The sequence below is a fragment of the Xiphophorus hellerii genome, chromosome 17 (assembly GCF_003331165.1).
Source record: "Xiphophorus hellerii strain 12219 chromosome 17, Xiphophorus_hellerii-4.1, whole genome shotgun sequence".
In the NCBI taxonomy this organism is placed as follows: domain Eukaryota; kingdom Metazoa; phylum Chordata; class Actinopteri; order Cyprinodontiformes; family Poeciliidae; genus Xiphophorus; species Xiphophorus hellerii.
Genome location: NC_045688.1, coordinates 17,133,547 through 17,152,203, shown reverse-complemented (window position 1 = coordinate 17,152,203; position 18,657 = coordinate 17,133,547). Strand labels below are relative to the sequence as shown.

General features: G+C 39.6%; 1 protein-coding gene across 2 annotated transcripts in view; it reads left to right on the top strand.

Annotated features, from left to right (window-relative positions):
* The first annotated feature begins 8,354 nt into the window (after window positions 1–8,354).
* arid2 (AT-rich interactive domain 2) overlaps window positions 8,355–18,657 on the top strand; it is a 32,884-nt gene continuing 22,581 nt past the window's right edge. The window contains exons 1-3 of one of the 2 annotated variants that reach the window (XM_032589526.1): window positions 8,355–8,870; window positions 8,994–9,087; window positions 10,051–10,148. In XM_032589526.1, the coding sequence (XP_032445417.1) occupies window positions 8,779–8,870; window positions 8,994–9,087; window positions 10,051–10,148 (284 nt within the window). In that variant the 5' untranslated portion in view covers window positions 8,355–8,778. Of the gene's footprint in view, window positions 8,871–8,993; window positions 9,088–9,471; window positions 9,955–10,050; window positions 10,149–18,657 lie in introns of those variants that run through there. The other variant, XM_032589527.1, reaches the window with a different exon arrangement.

Here is an 18,657-nt window from a genome sequence, read left to right as displayed (position 1 = left end):
TTGCTCCAGCTGTGTATTTAATGGAAAGCGCTGTTCGAAACAGCCAATCGGAGCGCAGAGACTGACTGTGGGCGGGACCTCTGGCCTACCTGAGCGTCGTTTTAATTGGATGATAGAAACCCATTCACATCAATGAAATTCATTCAGCTCTTGCGCTATGCCGCAAGATCAATGTGCGACAATTAAATAAACATAGATAATTATCCACATAAAAATATACAGAACAATCCAGTTCAAGTGCTCGACCCACGTTTCTTTTATACGTGACACTAATTTTATCCGGACACCTACTACGAGGTTTGTAAAAAAAAAAAAAATTAAAATATAAATAAATAAATAAATTTAGAGAAACATCTTTTTATTTATCCTTAATTTAAAAAAAAAGAAAAATTAGGTTTCCAAAAGTATCAGAAATAGAAAACTCTTGCTAAAAATCTGTCTGCTCTGTACCATAAAAGTCAGTGGGCGGAGCTAACACGGTTATCGGAACTATGCAGTTAAACTGCAGCACAGGTCAACCAACTACATGATAGGAGTCAGAAGAGTTCAAATGACCGTAAGTAAGAAAAAATCAAAATGGCTGTCGCTCATATAAAAGGTCACGATAGTTAAACAGTTTTTTGTTATTATGTTTGTCGCATTATATCAGTCATACACACACACTATTGTTCATTTTCTATTTGTGAGTGTTGCTTTTAGTCAAACTATTTTTCCACACTGACCGCCTTGACCTCCAGCAGGACTCTTTATTGCTACAGAGACACAAACTGAGCCATGTAAAATGGACCGCTTGAAGTAAACAGCGGGGAGGTTGTTTCTATTCACATCAAACTCTTGTGTTCATGACTGTTGGGTCCTGAAGGGAAGAAGTAGGTCAGACTTGGGTTTCAGTCGCACACTTGCTATTGTGGAGTCAGTCCATGGCAACCTGAAACACGGCGGTGGTAGTGGGATGGTCCGGTTGCTGCTTTGCTACTTGAAGGTTTGGACAACTTTCACCTATGTTTCTCCAACAGATACCTGTTCAAAAAGGCACGATTCACATTATGTCACAGAAAAACTTGTATTCAGAAACTACAAAGAAATCATGAATTCGGTCTGAAAAACACCAAGGAACTGTTGGAATAGATGAAAAGAGACAAAGAAAATACTTTATTAGTCAAAGTCAATGAGTTGGTGTAGGTGCTGGTGGCTGAAGACAGGAAGGATCTCCTGTAGCAATCTGTAATACAGCAAATCTGAAGATTTGCTGTATTACAGCAAATACAGCAAATAAGGTTCTACAGTTCTCCCTGACTTGTACATGGATGAGAACCAGGGGTTGCCAGTCCTTCCATCACTGTCCTTTTATGACATCAGGGAGAAACAGAGAGCTGATCCTGTTTTGAGAGAAGTTATTCATCAGCTTGAAACAGGAGAGGAAATCCCTCCAACTGTCAGGGCTGAGCTTCCTGATCTTCCTTTGGTGATGAGAGAATGGAAACGCCTTGAACTAAAAGATGACATCTTATATAGAAGAAGGCAGGATGGTGAGGTCCTATCATTTCAACTTGTGTTGCCAGAGAAATACCGTTCTATTGTGCTTTCAAGCCTTCATGATGATATGGGGCACATGGGGATTGAAAGAACACTTGACCTTGTAAGAGCTAGGTTTTTCTGGCCACGCATGTCTGTAGATGTAGAAACCAAGATTAAAACATGCAGTCGCTGCATTCGCCGGAAAGCGTTGCCAGAACGAGCTGCACCATTGGTGAATATCCAGACCAGCCGGCCCCTTGAACTCCTGTGCATGGATTATCTATCGATTGAACCTGATAAAAGCAACACTAAAAACATTCTTGTCCTCACAGACCATTTTACTAAGTACGCTATGGCTTTTCCAACAGCCAATCAAAAAGCAAAGACTGTTGCAAAATGTCTGTGGGAGAATTTTGTTGTGCATTATGGGTTTCCTGAGCGGTTGCACACGGACCAAGGGCCTGATTTCGAGTCTCACCTCATTAAAGAGCTCTGCAACATTGCTGGCATTAAAAAGTCACACACCACGCCATACCATCCCCGTGGAAATCCTGTTGAAAGGTTCAATAGAACTTTGCTCAATATGTCTGTCTGTTCACACATATTGTGACTGTCTGTTCACAATATGTGTGAACAGACAGTCTGAACAGTCTGTTCAGACTGTTCAGACTTCTGAACAGTCTGAACAGTTCAGACTGTTCAGAAGACAGTCTGAACTTTGCTTCAGACTGTCTTCACAGGCTGAAGACAGTCACAGCCTGTCTTCAGCCTGTGACTGAAGACAGGCTGCCGGTGAAGAAGAGGACTGTCTCACGAAGAAGATGCTAAGGTGTAATTTTCTTGATGTCGCGTTCTTTAAATGGGCACGGTGACATTTGCTTCAGTGTTATAAAGAAATTATTTTGTATTTATCTATTTTTGGCTGTGTTATCGTTTTGGATAAGTAAATACTGATGAATGGGATGGGACAACGTCTTTATTTTTCTTTTCTTTTTTTACAGGTAAATGTGGTATCACATGTTTCTCTTAGGTAGCTTGAAGGGGGAAAGGGGAATGGTTAAAAACAGAAAAAAAAAATGTCTAAAACTGCTTCACCTGTTTTGACAAAACAAAACAAGAGCAAGAAAACAAACAAACACACGTACACACACCACGACCCATTTTAATACTGGCCTGAATTTATACTAATATCAGTTATGAAGAGAATTCAAAAGACCAAAACTGAATCAAGACTTCCTGTTGAGTTGACAAAAAAGAAAATAGGATTTCTTTGATTGTTTTTTCCAACGTGCATAGGTGGCGTACATTTTATGATACAGTTTTAGATCAGAACACAAATGTTTTCTTTTCTCGAAGAGTAGCAAAAAATAAAGACATACCTGTTTTTAAGATTTATTTTATAAGAAATAAGTGTCAAGAGTGGGGCCACTCCACCTCATTACTGAGTAAATCTACCTAAAAAGTTTTTTTTTTTCTCTAAAGTGTTCACTAAGATGACACTTTTCCACAAAATAAAATATCTGTACACATTTAACAGTGTTGCCAATACATATGGAACACATTGCATATTTAGTATACAGGAATGTTCTTTCATAATATGGAACCACGTCATAAAATGACTTAGCCTGATATATGAAAATGATAATAATGTTGGAAGATGTATTATTTCCTAACAGTGAACAGTATGTAAATGCGAAATTAAATGTTCTCGATAAATGTGAAAAATTAAACAAAAGTGCCATCTACTGGACTAAATGGGTAATTAAATACAGTTTGTGTTCTATGCAAATTTACTGTACGTCACAATCTTTTTTTTTGTGTGCAAGTTTTCTAGTTTAAGTAAGTTATGTATAATATCTACAGGACAGATGTAACACTCAGGTTTTTTCTGTCTTTATTATATTAAAAAAATTCTGCACAAAAAAAGTTATGTGAAGTTTTTTTTATATATATATATATATATAAACTTTATTAAAGTTTAAGTCGCACTCGTTGATATAAAGTACTGATCTAACTTCAAAAGTACAACGAGATCCCATCAAAACAGAGAACAAAATAGCACACAGAATAACTTCCATCTGCGCGCGAGAGGATCCCTCGCGGCCACCTGCTGCCTCCTCCAACCGGATTCCCAGCATGCACTTCGCTCCGGCCGTGACAGTATCAAGTTTAAAAATCTCCCAACTGATCTGTCCAAGTACAATGTGTTCCTGAGGAAATAGTCCATGACATGAGGTGGAAGCTGTTGGCCAGAAGATGGCGCTGTTTACCAGAAGGTAGGTGAGTGAGGCTCCGGAGGTAGAGGCGCGTGTAGGAAGCAGTTAGGACGGTTTGTGTCCGAGTGTTTTGGGGGGCAACTTGGGCTTTCTGCCCCTTCTCTCCTCCCCATTTGCACCATATGCCAGACCTGACTGTCACTTCAGATGAGAACCTCTGCAGTGATGGCACAACCGTCTGAGATGCGTTCAAGTGCTCACTGACAGCAACTGGACAGCATTTGTTGCCTCTTGAACGGAGTTCATCTTCGCACTCTTTTCTAATACCTACTATACAAATGGAGTATAAATATGAATATTATGCTTAAATTAAAACAAATGATGATTTGTACTACCCTTGATTAGAACTAGTTTAGTTCAAATACGTGGAAATAGCTTCAAAGTTTTGCTTCACAAACAAAACAAATGCTTTAGAGATTATAAAGTATGCTTTAAAGAATTGTTATAGGGCACGAAGAAGGCATCAAGATACACCACAACAAAACTAATAACATTTTCCATTATACACTTTAAAGTCCTTTAATTGAGACACCAAAAGTGTTTATAAAACAGCATTAAAATACTTTTAAAAAACTTTTGTAGTTTAAGAAACAAAAAACGGTAATGCAGGTTTGACGTGCCTAAAAGCTGCACTTTTATGAGCGGGATCTGAGATGCTGTGAATGCCAACTCAAGCACTGAACTCACATTTTTTGTGTTTTGATAAGAACACTAAAGGTTAAACAAATCATGAACTGGCTTTTGAAGAATTTGGAGGACATCTAGCTCAGAGTTGACTTCTCTGAAAATGGCAGTTTTCCAGCAAGACCCCACCTCAGGCAGTCTAAATAAAATTTAAATAAAAACCATTAAAATGTTACTTTAGATGCCTACAGAGATATAATAAGCGTAGAATAATTCATTACATGATTTATTTTTCTAATAATTAACGACTAAAGTGGCCAGGACTCAATAATACTGGTGCACCGATTGCAGTTTTTCGCTGATCTTTAAAAGTGCTGACCTGTCGATTGCGACAGAATTTTTTGTCTGAAAAGTCACCACATTGGGGTGATTACTGAAGACATGAGCTAGAAGGTGATCATTGAACAATTTTTTTGGGTGTTTTCAAATATAATAAAGCCTTTGCTGATGATAAACAGTGTGTTAAAGAATCACTAAGCAGTACTAAATTATTTAGCCAAGGGTTGACTTGCCTAAATGAAAGCATTTTCCAAGCTTGCCCATCTAAGGTGGTGTAAATGCCAAATAGAAGTTAAATGTCCTTGTTATGTATTTTCACAAACAGGGAACACAACTGAAATCATAAACTGTGCTTTTAAAAAAATGTAGTTAGTATAATATATTCCCAGATTTAACCTGCTAACATACTCTAGATTTTAAACAGCTGACCAGTTCACTGTTTTAATAAACAGCAGTTTACTGTAATTCCGTATCAGATGCTAACATGACTGGTGTCGTGCCACAGGTACCTCTAAGACCTGCATTACATATTAATTACTACCTATAATTAGCGAAACATGCAATAAGACTGTTACCAACAAAACAGTGTTGTCGCTCCACAGCTGTAAACAAACCCGCAGCTAACTCGCCTGGTAGTACACACGCACACCTTGGGGGATTTTAACATACATTTTAAACAGTTTCGCGTTTACCTTATGTATATGAGATATCACAGTTTAATCCTAAGCAGCTAATAAGTAAAAATGTACTTCTTAGTCGCTAACAGACTGTTGTAAACTTATTAGCAACATTGGCGATGATGTTAAGGGATTGGAATTTAACACACTCGAGAGCGACACCACCACAGCTAGCTTCCAAACGACTAACTATCAAGAACAGTTATCTCCTCATTGTTGTGGCTGCCATTCGCTAAAATTAGAAGAAAACAGAAGATATCCTTCTCCTTAGTGTGAGGTTTCAACGAGTAATTGGATTAACACGGATATCTGAGAGCACTGCGGTTGTTATTTTTGCTAACATTCGCCAGGCTAGCTAGCCGAGCGCGAGAGCGTGTCCGTTAGCCCAGAAATGGAATTGCAGAGTGGGGAGCCCAAAGAGGCGCGAGGTGAACTCCGGCGCGCCGCAGTTTTAACGGCGAAAATAGCACACTTTTAAAAACCGCACGAGGACGACAAGCACTTTTCTGAGTTGCACGGTGTCAATTCCTCAAAATGGGGTCTGCTAACGTGCGTCTCCGCCATTTTGTGACAGGTTTTTCATTGAGCAAAGGGGTACGTGTAATGGTTGAATGTAACCCCATCAAGAAAGATATCCGCTCGCTTGGCAGTTGCTGCGAGAAGGGATCGGGAGCAATTTTCAACCGACCCCCTCCGTGAGATAAAGTCGTTTTGAGGTGGTCACTAAGGGGTAGTGGCAGTTTACCACTACCGCTGACAAATATGCAGCAACAGATTTCAGAAAGGAAAATAATATATCTGAGCTTGAGTAACACACAAAAAAATATATAACCTTACATAAGACTATTTATAGAAATATGCCGAATAATTCAGATTTTCAGAAAATATCCGGCCTCAACAAAATTGATAAATAATTTAAAAAAAAAAATACGATTAGTGTTACATTTTAAAGCGAAATATTTGTATTGGAGACAGGGCTGTACTTAAGCAGGGGCAGCAGGTTGGGGCAGGCATAGTTTTGGGGGCCCAAAAAAATATTTATTTTTAATTATTGAATTAATGCTTTAGAAACTCAGTATTTTGTGCATTTCTAGAATAAAAAAAAAAGACTGTATGAAATGATAGAATTTCATCTCAATAGCTACCATTTAAAAACAATGATGTCATACTCTTTCTTCTTTCTAGCCTAGCTCATGACATCTAGCTCATCAAATCTATCAGCAAGTTTTATTGCTACGTTATATCTGTACTAACAAGTCTGATTTTTGGAGTTCCCATATGGACACTCCCCTCAAGTCTTAGTTCTTAATGGGAAAGTTGGAGATCACTGGATAACAACTGGGTTTAGGGACCACAATCACCCCTAAATAGCTAAAATCCATGAACACGCGAGTCCCCTCTAAAAACGCTTATAATGCCTATTTGAATAGTTCAAACACCAAAAATACCTTATTATGCATCACTTCATACAGTGGAAACAGTTGGCACTGCCATAGAAGCTAACATTTATAGTCTTCATTTATGTATTTGGGCTGATATAGCCAATCACCTCTGAGGAAAACAAATGGTGCTCCTGGACTGGCTGCTTTGCAAGCACCAGACCAATAGTCTGCCAAGTAGCATTGCATGTAAATACTTCAGATTCCCCATCTGAATTTTTTGTCAAATATTCTTAATATTCTTGAGAGAAAAATAGGTGAATATTCCACAAATAATTAGAATATGCCTACAAATAATTCCATATACACAAGGCCCTTTTTAAAGAGAGGAAATCAATGCAAAAATTGTTTCCAAAAAATTTTTCATTATGTGGGCAAGGCTTCATGCTACACAGCGTACCTCATTGGATTGTAACCAGATCTTGTGATACTGAAGCATCACAGTGTCTCATTAAGAAGCCCCAAATATGTGTTTTCTGATTGACATCCTGTTGTGCCTACATTTGAATCTCTTATTTTGAAGTAAGGTGAGAACTAGTTGACAACTTAGGCTACGATAGACTTCTCAGCTAGATAACTGACAGCAGTTTGTTGCGTGAGCACTGAAATAGCCTTTTAAATAGTTCATACTCTGTAGAAAAAAAAGAAACAGTGACAGACAATATGGGCATAACTTGTAAGCACTGTGTAAATACTATGACTAGCTAACCACTAGGTTAGCATTCAAAACTTCTGATTTAATGAGTCTGTACTGTATTTAATCTATATAATCTGTCTATAGTTCCAAATCTAAAATCTACTGCTTAAACCAGAGTTGGATTCTTTAAAAACAGCAATGTTGGAAAGGTATTGTTTTACCTTTCCGACAATTTTGTGATTTGTAAAACCTCCAATTCTGAAAACAACAACAAAAAAAAGAATTCTTAATATTACCCAAAATATAAAATCTTACCTTTAGCGTAAACATAATATTATTTATTGTCTTTAAGCGGGGTGAAATGCTGCAGCCCGAGTTCCTATGTAACTATTAATCAAGTATAATTTATCTGCATAGAATAAACTTGTGTTGGTAGGGCATCAAAACTAACTCCACCCACCTATTCTCCTGAATTTGGCCCTGACTGGAGATAAGCAGTGTCTAATAACTAGACTGAAGATTTCAAATGAACTCCAAAGCTATTAACTGTGTATCAGAATACTTTTAAAACTTGGCTTTAGTTCAACATGGAAGTAATTTTACCCCTAAAATACAAAATACCCACCATACAGCGTCTAATTCAAATGATTACGAAGCTGTAGTAATTAAATTAGTACCATCCCCATCCCCCCACGGGACACTTCCAAGAACCTTCTGACCCGTTTTCTAGTCGGCAGAGAGAGGAATTGTCAGACTGTCCCTAAAAAAGAAAACAGTCTCTATTGTTTCAGCAGTCACTGTGCCCGAGCATGGAAATAGTACCGCCACAGGCCACAGAGGGCGCTGCGTGGCAGGCCGGGCTCCGCGGCCTTCACATCTTTTTGTCTGAGAACTGGGTCCTCTGCCGCTCTACAGTGTGTGCGATAGCCTCGGAGCTGCGTCCGTAGCACACTGTCAAACCACTCCAAACGAACACAGCCGCGACCAAAAGCACTAATTGAGCACCTTCAGCCATGGCGCTTCTAACCTACCGGTAAATCGGCCGTGTTTTGGACTGCTCGAGGGAACTTAGTCCGAGCTTGTATCGGGTTTGCTCTCTGTGTGCATCAGTCTTTATTAGCGAGCTGCCGCTCTCCTTGCTACCAGCTATTTCTTTAACTTTTTAAACACTCGGCTCGGCGAATGACTGAGCGCCGGCGGAGTATGGGATCCTTGGTGTCTTAGGAAGCGACTGAAGTGGGGTTCGAGCGTTTTTGCGTGCAAAAACAATGGCAAATTCGACGGGGAAAAATCTCCTAGATCAGCGAAGGAAAGGACAGGCTTTCCTGGACGAGCTGCGGCAATTTCACCAAAGCAGAGGGTGAGATTGGGGCGCCTTTAATCGCAAGAAATACAACTTTAAATTCAAATTGCACGAACATGTGAGTTACCCAGAAGTGTTATTTAAGCATGTGTCAATTTATTTCATGTGTTATCTCAACAGATCGCCGTTCAAGAAGATTCCTATCGTGGGTGGGAAAGAGCTGGATCTGAATGCTCTCTATATCAGAGTCGTCTCTTTAGGTGGATTCGCGAAGGTGAGTGGGGACCTAAAGTGTAATTTCTCCACACTGGACCGCTGGCTGGACCGCTTCAGAACTCCGCGCGGATAACCCGGGACAAGTGTAACCCCCCCATGTACCTCCCAGAAAGACGTTAGTGGGTCGATGTTGGCCTTGTGCTAGTTTGCCATGTATCTCTATGCAATGTGGTGGCTTGTGTTGTTGTGTGGTTTGAATCGAGGAGTCCCACTGCTCGCGGAGTCAGAGTGCAGTTGGAGCGACTCGAAATTAGCGGGCACGTTCACCATCGATTATCGGCACGGAGCCCGGCCTGGGGGTGGAGAGGGGGGAGCACCGCGCGGGGACACGGCGCGTCGCTCCGGGCTTTTACACACAGTTTACACCGGGAGGAGGAGGTGGGGGGGAAGCCTGAATTCTGCTTCTCGCCATAGCCATCTTTCTTCGGTTTCACGGCTGGGCTCGACTGTAGGCCTCAGTCAGAGGGCCCCGTGTCAGTGGATACAGTAAACGCTGCCGACACTTTACTCCAAAGACCAAACGACTCGCCGCTAGCAAATGCGTTTGGAACCGCACCGAGGCAGCTTATTGGACAGTTTGGCCGCGAGCGGTTTTAACTTCAAAAATGGGAAAAGTCAAAGTTAGCTTGTTAGCAACATGGCTAACTAGCGTCAACTGTAACGTTTATGTCCCGAATGGATTCAGGCGGTTTAAATGATCTATAATCCCCAAAATGTACATTTTTAGCATTACTAAACAACAGACATTTTAGACTAAGCAACCCTAAGCTTCTTATTGGGTTTATTTAGTTTTAGTTTGCTCGACGAAGTTTGAGAAAGTTATTGATAAACGATGCTGATATTGGCAGGAGCAGCTGCTTTCAGTGTAACCGCTCTTTCTTTAAGTTCTTCCTTTTTTCTTTTCTTTTCTTTTTTTCTCTAACCAGCTCCTCTTTTTTCCCCCCCCTTCTTCAATTTTTAGGTGTCTGACAAAAACCAATGGGCAGAACTTGGAGAAGAGTTTAACTTTCCGAGGAGTTGCTCCAACGCAGCATTCGCTTTAAGACAGTACTACCTACGGTAAGCAGGACCGCCGAGCTGCTCTCCTCCCCGGGTTCAGGTAGCATGTGCGGAATGTTTACAAACGTAAAGATGCGAGCAGCAGGATGCAGCCTGCTAGCAAGCAGCACTCGTGACTTACTCCGAGACTTGAGTTGTATTTTAACTCATATTTTTTTTTTGAGCATGTTTGGAGTACATTTGTCAGATGTCACTTGTAAGTCTCTCGGTTCAGGCAGCTGTTTGGAATGAAAGTGGAGCAGCTGGCATTTGTGGTTCTGTTGCAACGATTGCTCCCCACCCCTGCCACCTGCCCACCAGAGATTGCACCTGTGTAGCCATTCATAATTATTGTACAGCCAACTGGTTGTGAAAGAAAGGAGGCCCTCTTGTTTGTGTGCTGTCAACAAGTGGCACCTAGTTGGAAGTAATTGGATTAAAGTCTGAGGTGTTTGCATGGCAGTATTCTAACTTTTTTTTTTTTTCCTGTCAGAAGATAAAACTATTTGTTTTAATCTCTATTTGGAAGCTCTCTAGTATCAGTTTGCTCGTCTGGCTCTAGATCAGGCCGCAGTTTAAAGATTTGGTGGTATTATGATACATTAGTAGTGCATTCCTCATCTGTTATTGACACTCTGTGACCTTTGGCATTTTGGGCAGAGTCTCTTGGAGTGAGAAACCATCAAACAACATGCAAATTGTGAATTTATCACACTTAAGACATTCTAAGCAGTCCTCATCTATACTAAAACTGTGCTGATATATTCTTGCAGCCCTATGTTCAGTTCTTAAAAGAATTCACACTTTTGGCTCACGGAAACCACAAAATGTCTATCTCATTCAGGTTTCATGTGATGGGCCGACACAAAGTTGCACATAATTTAAAGGGAAGAAAAATAATGCATGTTGTTATGTTACTGGGCGTTCACCGGCTCAGTCTAATGTGAAGTCTCATCCATGTTGTTGACAGAAGTAGATGTAATTACCTGTGTAAAAAAAAAAAAAAAAAAGAACACGCTCATGCTGCTCGTCCACTGCAAGTGTAGTTATTCTGGCGTTTGTCTTGTGTCGGAGCGTTCCCGCCGCTGACACAGGCGGAGCGTGTTTGTTCCTACCGGAACCTGATGTTTGCTAACATCAGGTTAACCCTGATCATCCGGTCCGATGCCCACCTGCAACCCCTGTCCGGTTGTGCGTCAGGCAGATGACGGCGAACCAAAACTGTGTTTTTGCCGACCGAGTAGAGGAACGACCATCTGTTGGCCAAAGATCTTCCCGTCGTGAATGAATCGGACCGTCTCGGGTCAACACTTCCCACTCAGCGGTTCGGCGTGCCAAAGCTCCCGCTGCTGCCCACGAGATCCGAATGCAGCTCTGGAATATGCGAGCGCTCATCACCAGGAACTTTTTTTTTTTTACTTTATTTTTTCCCCCCCGCTCACACTCGCTTGGAGTTGTTTCAACTGAATCAAAGCCCTCGGCATCCTCCGGCCCGTTTGTAGGACTCAGGGGAAAAAGGTGTGCATGTTAAACGAGAGACGTTTCAGATGAGAGATTGAGAACGTCATTAATCTGTAGGTCAGGAAATTCACTGCTTTGGAAAACGACTTACCAGTTGTTTGCGTTTTTCTTCCTTCCTTTTATTGCCCCTTCAAAGCATCAGCATCTGACCTATATTTCCTGTGTACTCCGCATTATTTAATTCTCTACACAAGTTGTTGTTTTCTATCATTTGCACACACACACACACACACACAAAAAATGCGTCCGTTGCAGTGAGTTGTGAGAGAGAAGAAAGGCTCCTGGTGTTCTTGGCGTTTCCTCCGAGCTGCAGAGTGTTGTACCCAAGTCAGGTGACTAGAACCGCCGGTTTAACCTCCGTTTGCCCTCCTGGCCTCTGAGTCAGTGACATCTAGGAAGTTTCAGTAGAGCTGCAGCTCATTGAAGGTTCAGTTTGTGTGTTTGGTTTTATTCTGGTGCGAGTTGTGCACGTGGCTGGAGAGTGTGTTTCTTAGGATTTGAATGCCTTTGTTTATTTCTAGCAAAGTTTTCAGGCATTTATCGGTGACGGGGATTTTCAACCTGTTCTGTGGCAGTGCGCGTTTTGACAGTTAAACTCTGCGGGATGCACCTTTTGAGATTCTCATGATGGTGTAAAACTCTTAACTTTCCGATCTACCCACATAAATTGAATCAAAGATGATTTAGGTCCTGTTGCTGCTGCCAACTGTAAAATAATTAAACATGCACCGATTTCAGATGTTCTGGCTAATACTGATTTTTGGTTTTCTTTAATGCTTGGGGCTATGTGTAAGATGAACAATGTGTTCCTTGATAGAGTAGTTTTTAAATCCACTGCACAGTGAGGGAATCAAATATTATTCCTATTTATGTATCAAAGCACATGTTTATCATTTTTAACTTAAAGAAAAAAAAAAAATCAATCTCAGATAAGTAGATGTTCCTTTCTGATGATTATAGAATAAAATCAACAAGAGTTTCTAATGTTTATATGACCAGTTGAACATGTTTGACTAAATATGCTCTATTTTTCCTAATGATCTCAAAGAAGTAGCTTGTGATGCGTACAAACTCGGAAGTACTTCACAAACTGTATTGTCTTTTGCTTACGAAGGTCGCCTTTTTTTGTTTTGTTTTGTTTCTTTATCTGCGCAATGCATGCTGGGCCGTAGATCATAGTCTACACCAGCCTATTGAAAACACACGAGAAGTCAAGGTCATGGACTCTGGCGAGAGTCTGGTTGAGGGAAGCTACCTCAAAGTTTTCTTGTGACCTTATACACAAGATATCTGAAGTAAACGAACGTGTCACTTGTGAGCTGCTGTTTACTAGAGCTAAACGATGGTTAGCAGAGAGCTTCCGCCATTAACACAGAGCTACCACAGTTGGCGGGAGGCTAGCAGGAAGCTTCTGCCGTTAGCGGGGAGCTAATGTAAAATCGAAACAAATCGGAAGACAATGAATGAATGAAGTGACACTGAAGCATATTTAAGTCTTCTAGGTTAGCCTTTTCAAGCAGCAGCACCAACACCAGCTTTTTCGTCCATCTTTCTCCTCATCGTCTGTTTGGTCCTAATCCTTTTCGTTTCTCCTTGTCAAGTCTTTAATGCCTTGTGTCTCAACGCGATACAGGTTCAAATTCAAAGAGCGGAACGTTTCTACTTGCGCAGAGATTTACCGCCCTGCCTGGCCGGAGCTAGCGCCTCAGCTTTCATACATCGTTTACCCTGGGTGTGATGTTTGCAGGACAATATACACACATCATAGTATTTTACTGCTTTTTTGTTTACATTTTTGACATCTAAAAAAAAAATTTTCTTTGACTTGCTCATTATTGGAAAATTGGCCAATTGGTCTACATCTTAAAAATAGTGACCAATACAAATAAAATACCGTAGCATTTATTCATTTTTGGTGTTTAAATCTATGTAAAAAAAAAAAAATGACTACCAGAAGGCCTTATTGTACAGAATATTGTTCCTTTTTCCTGCTTTGCTGTTTCTAGAATAACTCAAATATGAGGAGATCATGTTAGCTTGTTAATTAGCAGGGCTCTGATATTTATCTTGCAGTTGGCTGCTTATCAAACATTCCAAGCTTTTAGTTTTAATTCAGTTTAATTTAAAAAAAAACAAACTTACAGTATTTATCCCAAAATAAATAAAATATCAAAATATTAATATCTGTATCTGGCCATATATTGAAAAAAAAAAATCTAGATCTGGTATTTGTGATAGTGTTCCCATCCTATAAGGATGGATCTAAGTGGTCTAATTCTATGCTTTATTATTTATTGTACATTATATTCATAATTACTAAGGGCACTTTGTTGTAGTTTGTATATTTTTTTTAATGTTTAACCAAAGTAGTGAAGTTATTGTTGTCAGTTTCATTATTGTCTGTTGGCTTTTGTACTCCTAACTGGACTGACTGGACAAATTGAAGTTATGTTGTTTTTCCATACTTGACTGAGCCTGTGATGCTACTGGTGTATTTAAGTGAGCACTACTGGTGCAGAGTTATCAAATAAATTTGTAGTTGAGTCCAGTTATGTCAGCGTTTAAAAAAAAAAAAAAAAGTTTTAAGTGAATTCAGCTCCTTTTTTCTGTATTTGTTCGGTATCGGCCGATACTTAACCTCATATTTATGTTAGAAGTGAAAAAAGTGGATCGGTGCGTCCCTAATTTAGTGTTGAGAGACTCGTTGGAGGGAGGAGTGTGTGAGGAACCAGAAAATCCAGCGCTGAACTTCAACGTCCTGGATGAGTTCAGTGTGTGTGGGTTTTCACACGGCCTGCCGCGGTTTCCCCGCTTCTTGTTTCTGCTGCTGGACTCTCCTGCTCCTCTGGAAACATCTGGAGCAGCCTTTAGATCTGCCTTCCTTCAGCAGTGTTTTGTTGTTTTTTTTTGTTTTTTTTACTCCTAGCTAAGGCTCCAGAGCTGTCCAGTTGGTGACTATTTTTGTTGTTGTTTTTATTTTGTGACGGATATGCTTCCCTTTCCCTCCTCCTCACAGACTGTAAAGCAAACTTGTTATCGGCGATAAGATCTGAAGGCCCTGGAGACTTGGTGTTTTTGGTCCGTCTGTAATTCGACCTGCCCTCTAGCAGTGTGGGCCACCACTGATAGCCTAATCTTCTTCTCTCAGCTTCCTCGCTAACAAGCAGATGGACAGATCTGCCTAATGCCTGACAGCGCAGCTACAATCTGGCTCCAGCACTTTATGATATTAAGGATGCGTTCCATGTCTGTTCTAGGTGTTGATTTTGGGCGTCTTCCGCGCACGTTGCCCTTTCCAACGCTGTCTGCTCAGTATTTACACAGCAACATAATGTTGCTAAGCCCATACATGGTAAATATGTCCAAATGTACACCTGAGTTCACCGATCCCATCGAGATCAGATGCTTGTTGTGCCACACAGCTGTTTGTTTAGAACCAGATGGAGTAGAAATGTCAGGCCTGAAAACGACCCTCTGATGCTGGTAGTCGGCACAGATACGACCAATAATAATAATCATAATTTATGTTACTTCCACTGCGTAGAATCATCTTTCTCCAATGGGACAGCAGCAGAATATTATTGTTACTCTCACGATTTAATTCAAAATTGGTTTTTGTGTCAAAACAATTCGTAATTTCTGCTCCAATCTGCCAGTGTGCAGAGGATCCGCATCAGGCATCACGATCATTTTTGTAATCGGTTATCCTATCGATTAATCGGATCCAAAATTTTCACATTCTGCAGATATTTGATTTAACCACTTTAGCCTTTTTTTTTAATACGATTTCAGAAATGCTTGTCAAGATGAAAATAAGCAATTAAATTCCTTTTTAAATATGAAAATAAACTATTTATTGGAACGCTGTAGCATTATATGCAACAGTGTAGCATTCCTTTAGTGAACGTAGGATCATTTCGGTGCAGAGGAGGCATCTGCAGCTAAAATAAAAAGTTCCAGCATCAACATGTGAAAAGCTTCACCGTTGCTGCCTGACTTGATATCAATAGAATAGGACTGATCTGTTGTTCTGTTTTGTTTTGGGTTTTTTTGGATTCACAGGTTAAAAGTTGGATTGCAAAATGTGCTTTTTTTCCTTCTTTCTTTTTAAAGAATTTGAACCTGGTGAAGCCAAAACTTAGCCACTTGAGATGTTTTTGGGTAAAACAGAATTACAGACATTTTTTTTTTAATCTTAAGTGTAAGATGTGCATATATATATATATATATATTTTTTTTTTATATAGTTTAGGCTTAATTACTGCTGAGTGTCCTTTCAGCAAATTGCCATTTTTGCGTACATACTCCAGTTAACAATTAATCGATTACTAAATCAGTTGACGGTTGTTTAAAAAAAAAAAAATGTGAATCATTTCCGCAATAATTTTCTTGATCTATTCCAGTCTGTTTTTTAAGGCAGAATCACAAATAGACATTAATGAGTCACATTTATTGCATTTTAAATTTTATCCTATGCTTCGATGGAATTACTCCCTCCATGTGTCCTCTTGTGTTTTTTTTGGTTTTATGGAACAACCTTCCTGCAGACAGCCTCCTCCGTAGATGACGATGTTGCATTTCCATCCAGACGTTTGCAGCCATTTAACTGTCGCTATTTAGTGAAGAATCATAAAAAAAATTATTTTCTTCTTACTATGTCAGATAAGCGCTCCTGTACATTTGTATATATAAAAAAAGAAAAGCGGGTAGTCTTTGAATTTGCATTATTATGCCATTATCAATATATTTCTTGAAAATAGTCTCAAAACAACAATGTTATCGCTTATTGCAATAATTTCTAGGGCATTTTATGATCCGGTTGAACTTCTTGTCACAGGCCTACATGCCACAATAAGTTCGTCTTAGAAGAATTTTGAATTAAACAGAAATTTACATTTACATAACTAATATACTAATTCAACAAATTAGTATATTATTGAAAAGTTCACTTATTTCAGGAACTTTATCACAAAGTTAAACACGTTTTGTAGATTAATTATACACAGAAGGATGTTTGAAAGGCCATTTCTGTTAATTATGATGATTTTTCCACTTACAGGTATTGAAAACAGGACATTTAAAATTAGAACATTACCTCAGACAATTTAAAACACACACACACACACACACTTGATTCAGAGATAAGGGCTTAATAAAAAGTAGGCTTAGCACCTGCTGAAATAATACTTATAATCTGGGAAACAAGTGAATATGACTGCATCACTGGATGTCCTTTACCTTTATTTGGTCTTCACTCAGTTCTATCAATCCTGAATTCTTAAACCATGATCCACAGGTCTCATATTTCAAACTCATTTTTCCTTTATGTATTCAAGTACACTAACGTGAACACTCCCACTTTATTTTCCGTCCATAAATACATCAACAACCTGGATGTTCTTTAATGTACTTTTTGTTTTGAGTTCAGGAAAAAGAAATTGGACCGATATTAATATTGCTGTTAGGGTTGATAGCTGATATCTATCTCTATTCATATTTATATCTATAGCTCTCTGTATCTTTTTCTATTTCCATTTATTTTTGTTTGACTCCATGTATCCATATCTCTCTACTGGGCTAATGCTGAAATATTGTGCAGTCCTTGAAAAATGTTATAATTATGGTTAATTGTGTTGCGTGTAGCTGTCTGATTTAAGCTGCAAGGTTTCCCCCCAGAAAATGAGCTAAGCCCGGTGGTTGGGCTCTAAGGCAGTCATTCTTCCAGCGGTCTGTTGTGTTTCTGAGTTAAAAAATGTTTAAAGTTGACAGGAAATTTTAAAATATCACTTGATAATTCTGTGTTATTAAAAGATTGGAAGATTAATACCTGAATACCAACTATGAAGTCTTAAAAATGCAAAAAATGTTTTTAAAGAGACTTAAAAAAAAACAAGCTATGCTTAGCCTGGTGGAGGCACAACTAAAGCCTGGTGGCCCGCCAGGCTTATAATGCACTGGGGGAAACCCTGAGCATTTGTGGTCTGGAGAAGAGAAATTGTAATGTGGAAAAATGGGATTCAGCATTGAATGAAAAGCAGAAATCGGTCAAGGCCGGTGCATTGCTGCTCGGTTCCAAGCATCAAAAGTCATCCTGTTTGGTGTTAAAAAGAGCGGAGGACATTTTTGAGACTTTGTAGTAATTGATATTTCATCACTGGTTTTGAACTTTTTCTACCTAAAAAAACGTTTGTTCCTCCACGACTTCCAGCTGCTAGCAGCTCGTTTTCAGAAAACTGGTACACGTTCTGCTCTCTCTGTACACCTTTCACTGCTCTCATCTACTCCACGTTTCACACAGCGTGTGCGCTGCAGATTGTCTGGAATTCTGATGGCAAGACATGAGAAAGCCACCATTGGGACGATTTGTCCGACTTTTCCTGTGAGATCAGGGTTTTGCTCTGGAAACTGTTCCAAGGTGAACACAGAGTTCCTGTCCTTCCACTTGATAAGCAACCTGGTTACTGTCAGCAGGACAGTTCAGACTTTGAGAGGTTTAACTTTCTTTTTGTTTTTGTTTTGGAGAATATGGATTTCTTTGAGGACTTTTCCTCCTTATTGCACTCGGTTTACTCCGCTCTGATTTGGAAAAGCAAATGTCACGTCACAAGTACGCCTGAAGTACATCCAGCTCTCTGTAATGTTGCATATGAAAGTCCCCAAAAGATAACAGTTTTATTTGACATTAATGCAAAAAAAAAAAAGAAAAAGAAAAAGTAACAGAAAATTAAACTCCTGGATGGGATCAGTAACTTTGTTCCACTTTTTCATGTTCATTGTAGAAGTCCAAAAACATGGCTGTTGTGCTGGTTGCTCATTCTAATCTGCTTTCAGGTGTGACTGTTTGTCCATAATCTGACCTTCATGGAAGAGTGGCGGCGTCATACTGGGGCGATAAATTGATTTGATCACTTCAGGTTTTTGAATTTTTTTGAAATTTCTTTTCTTCACCAATGCACTCCTCTGGTTTCCAGAGTTCAGAGTGACGTTTGGGCGGCCATGTCGTTTGACA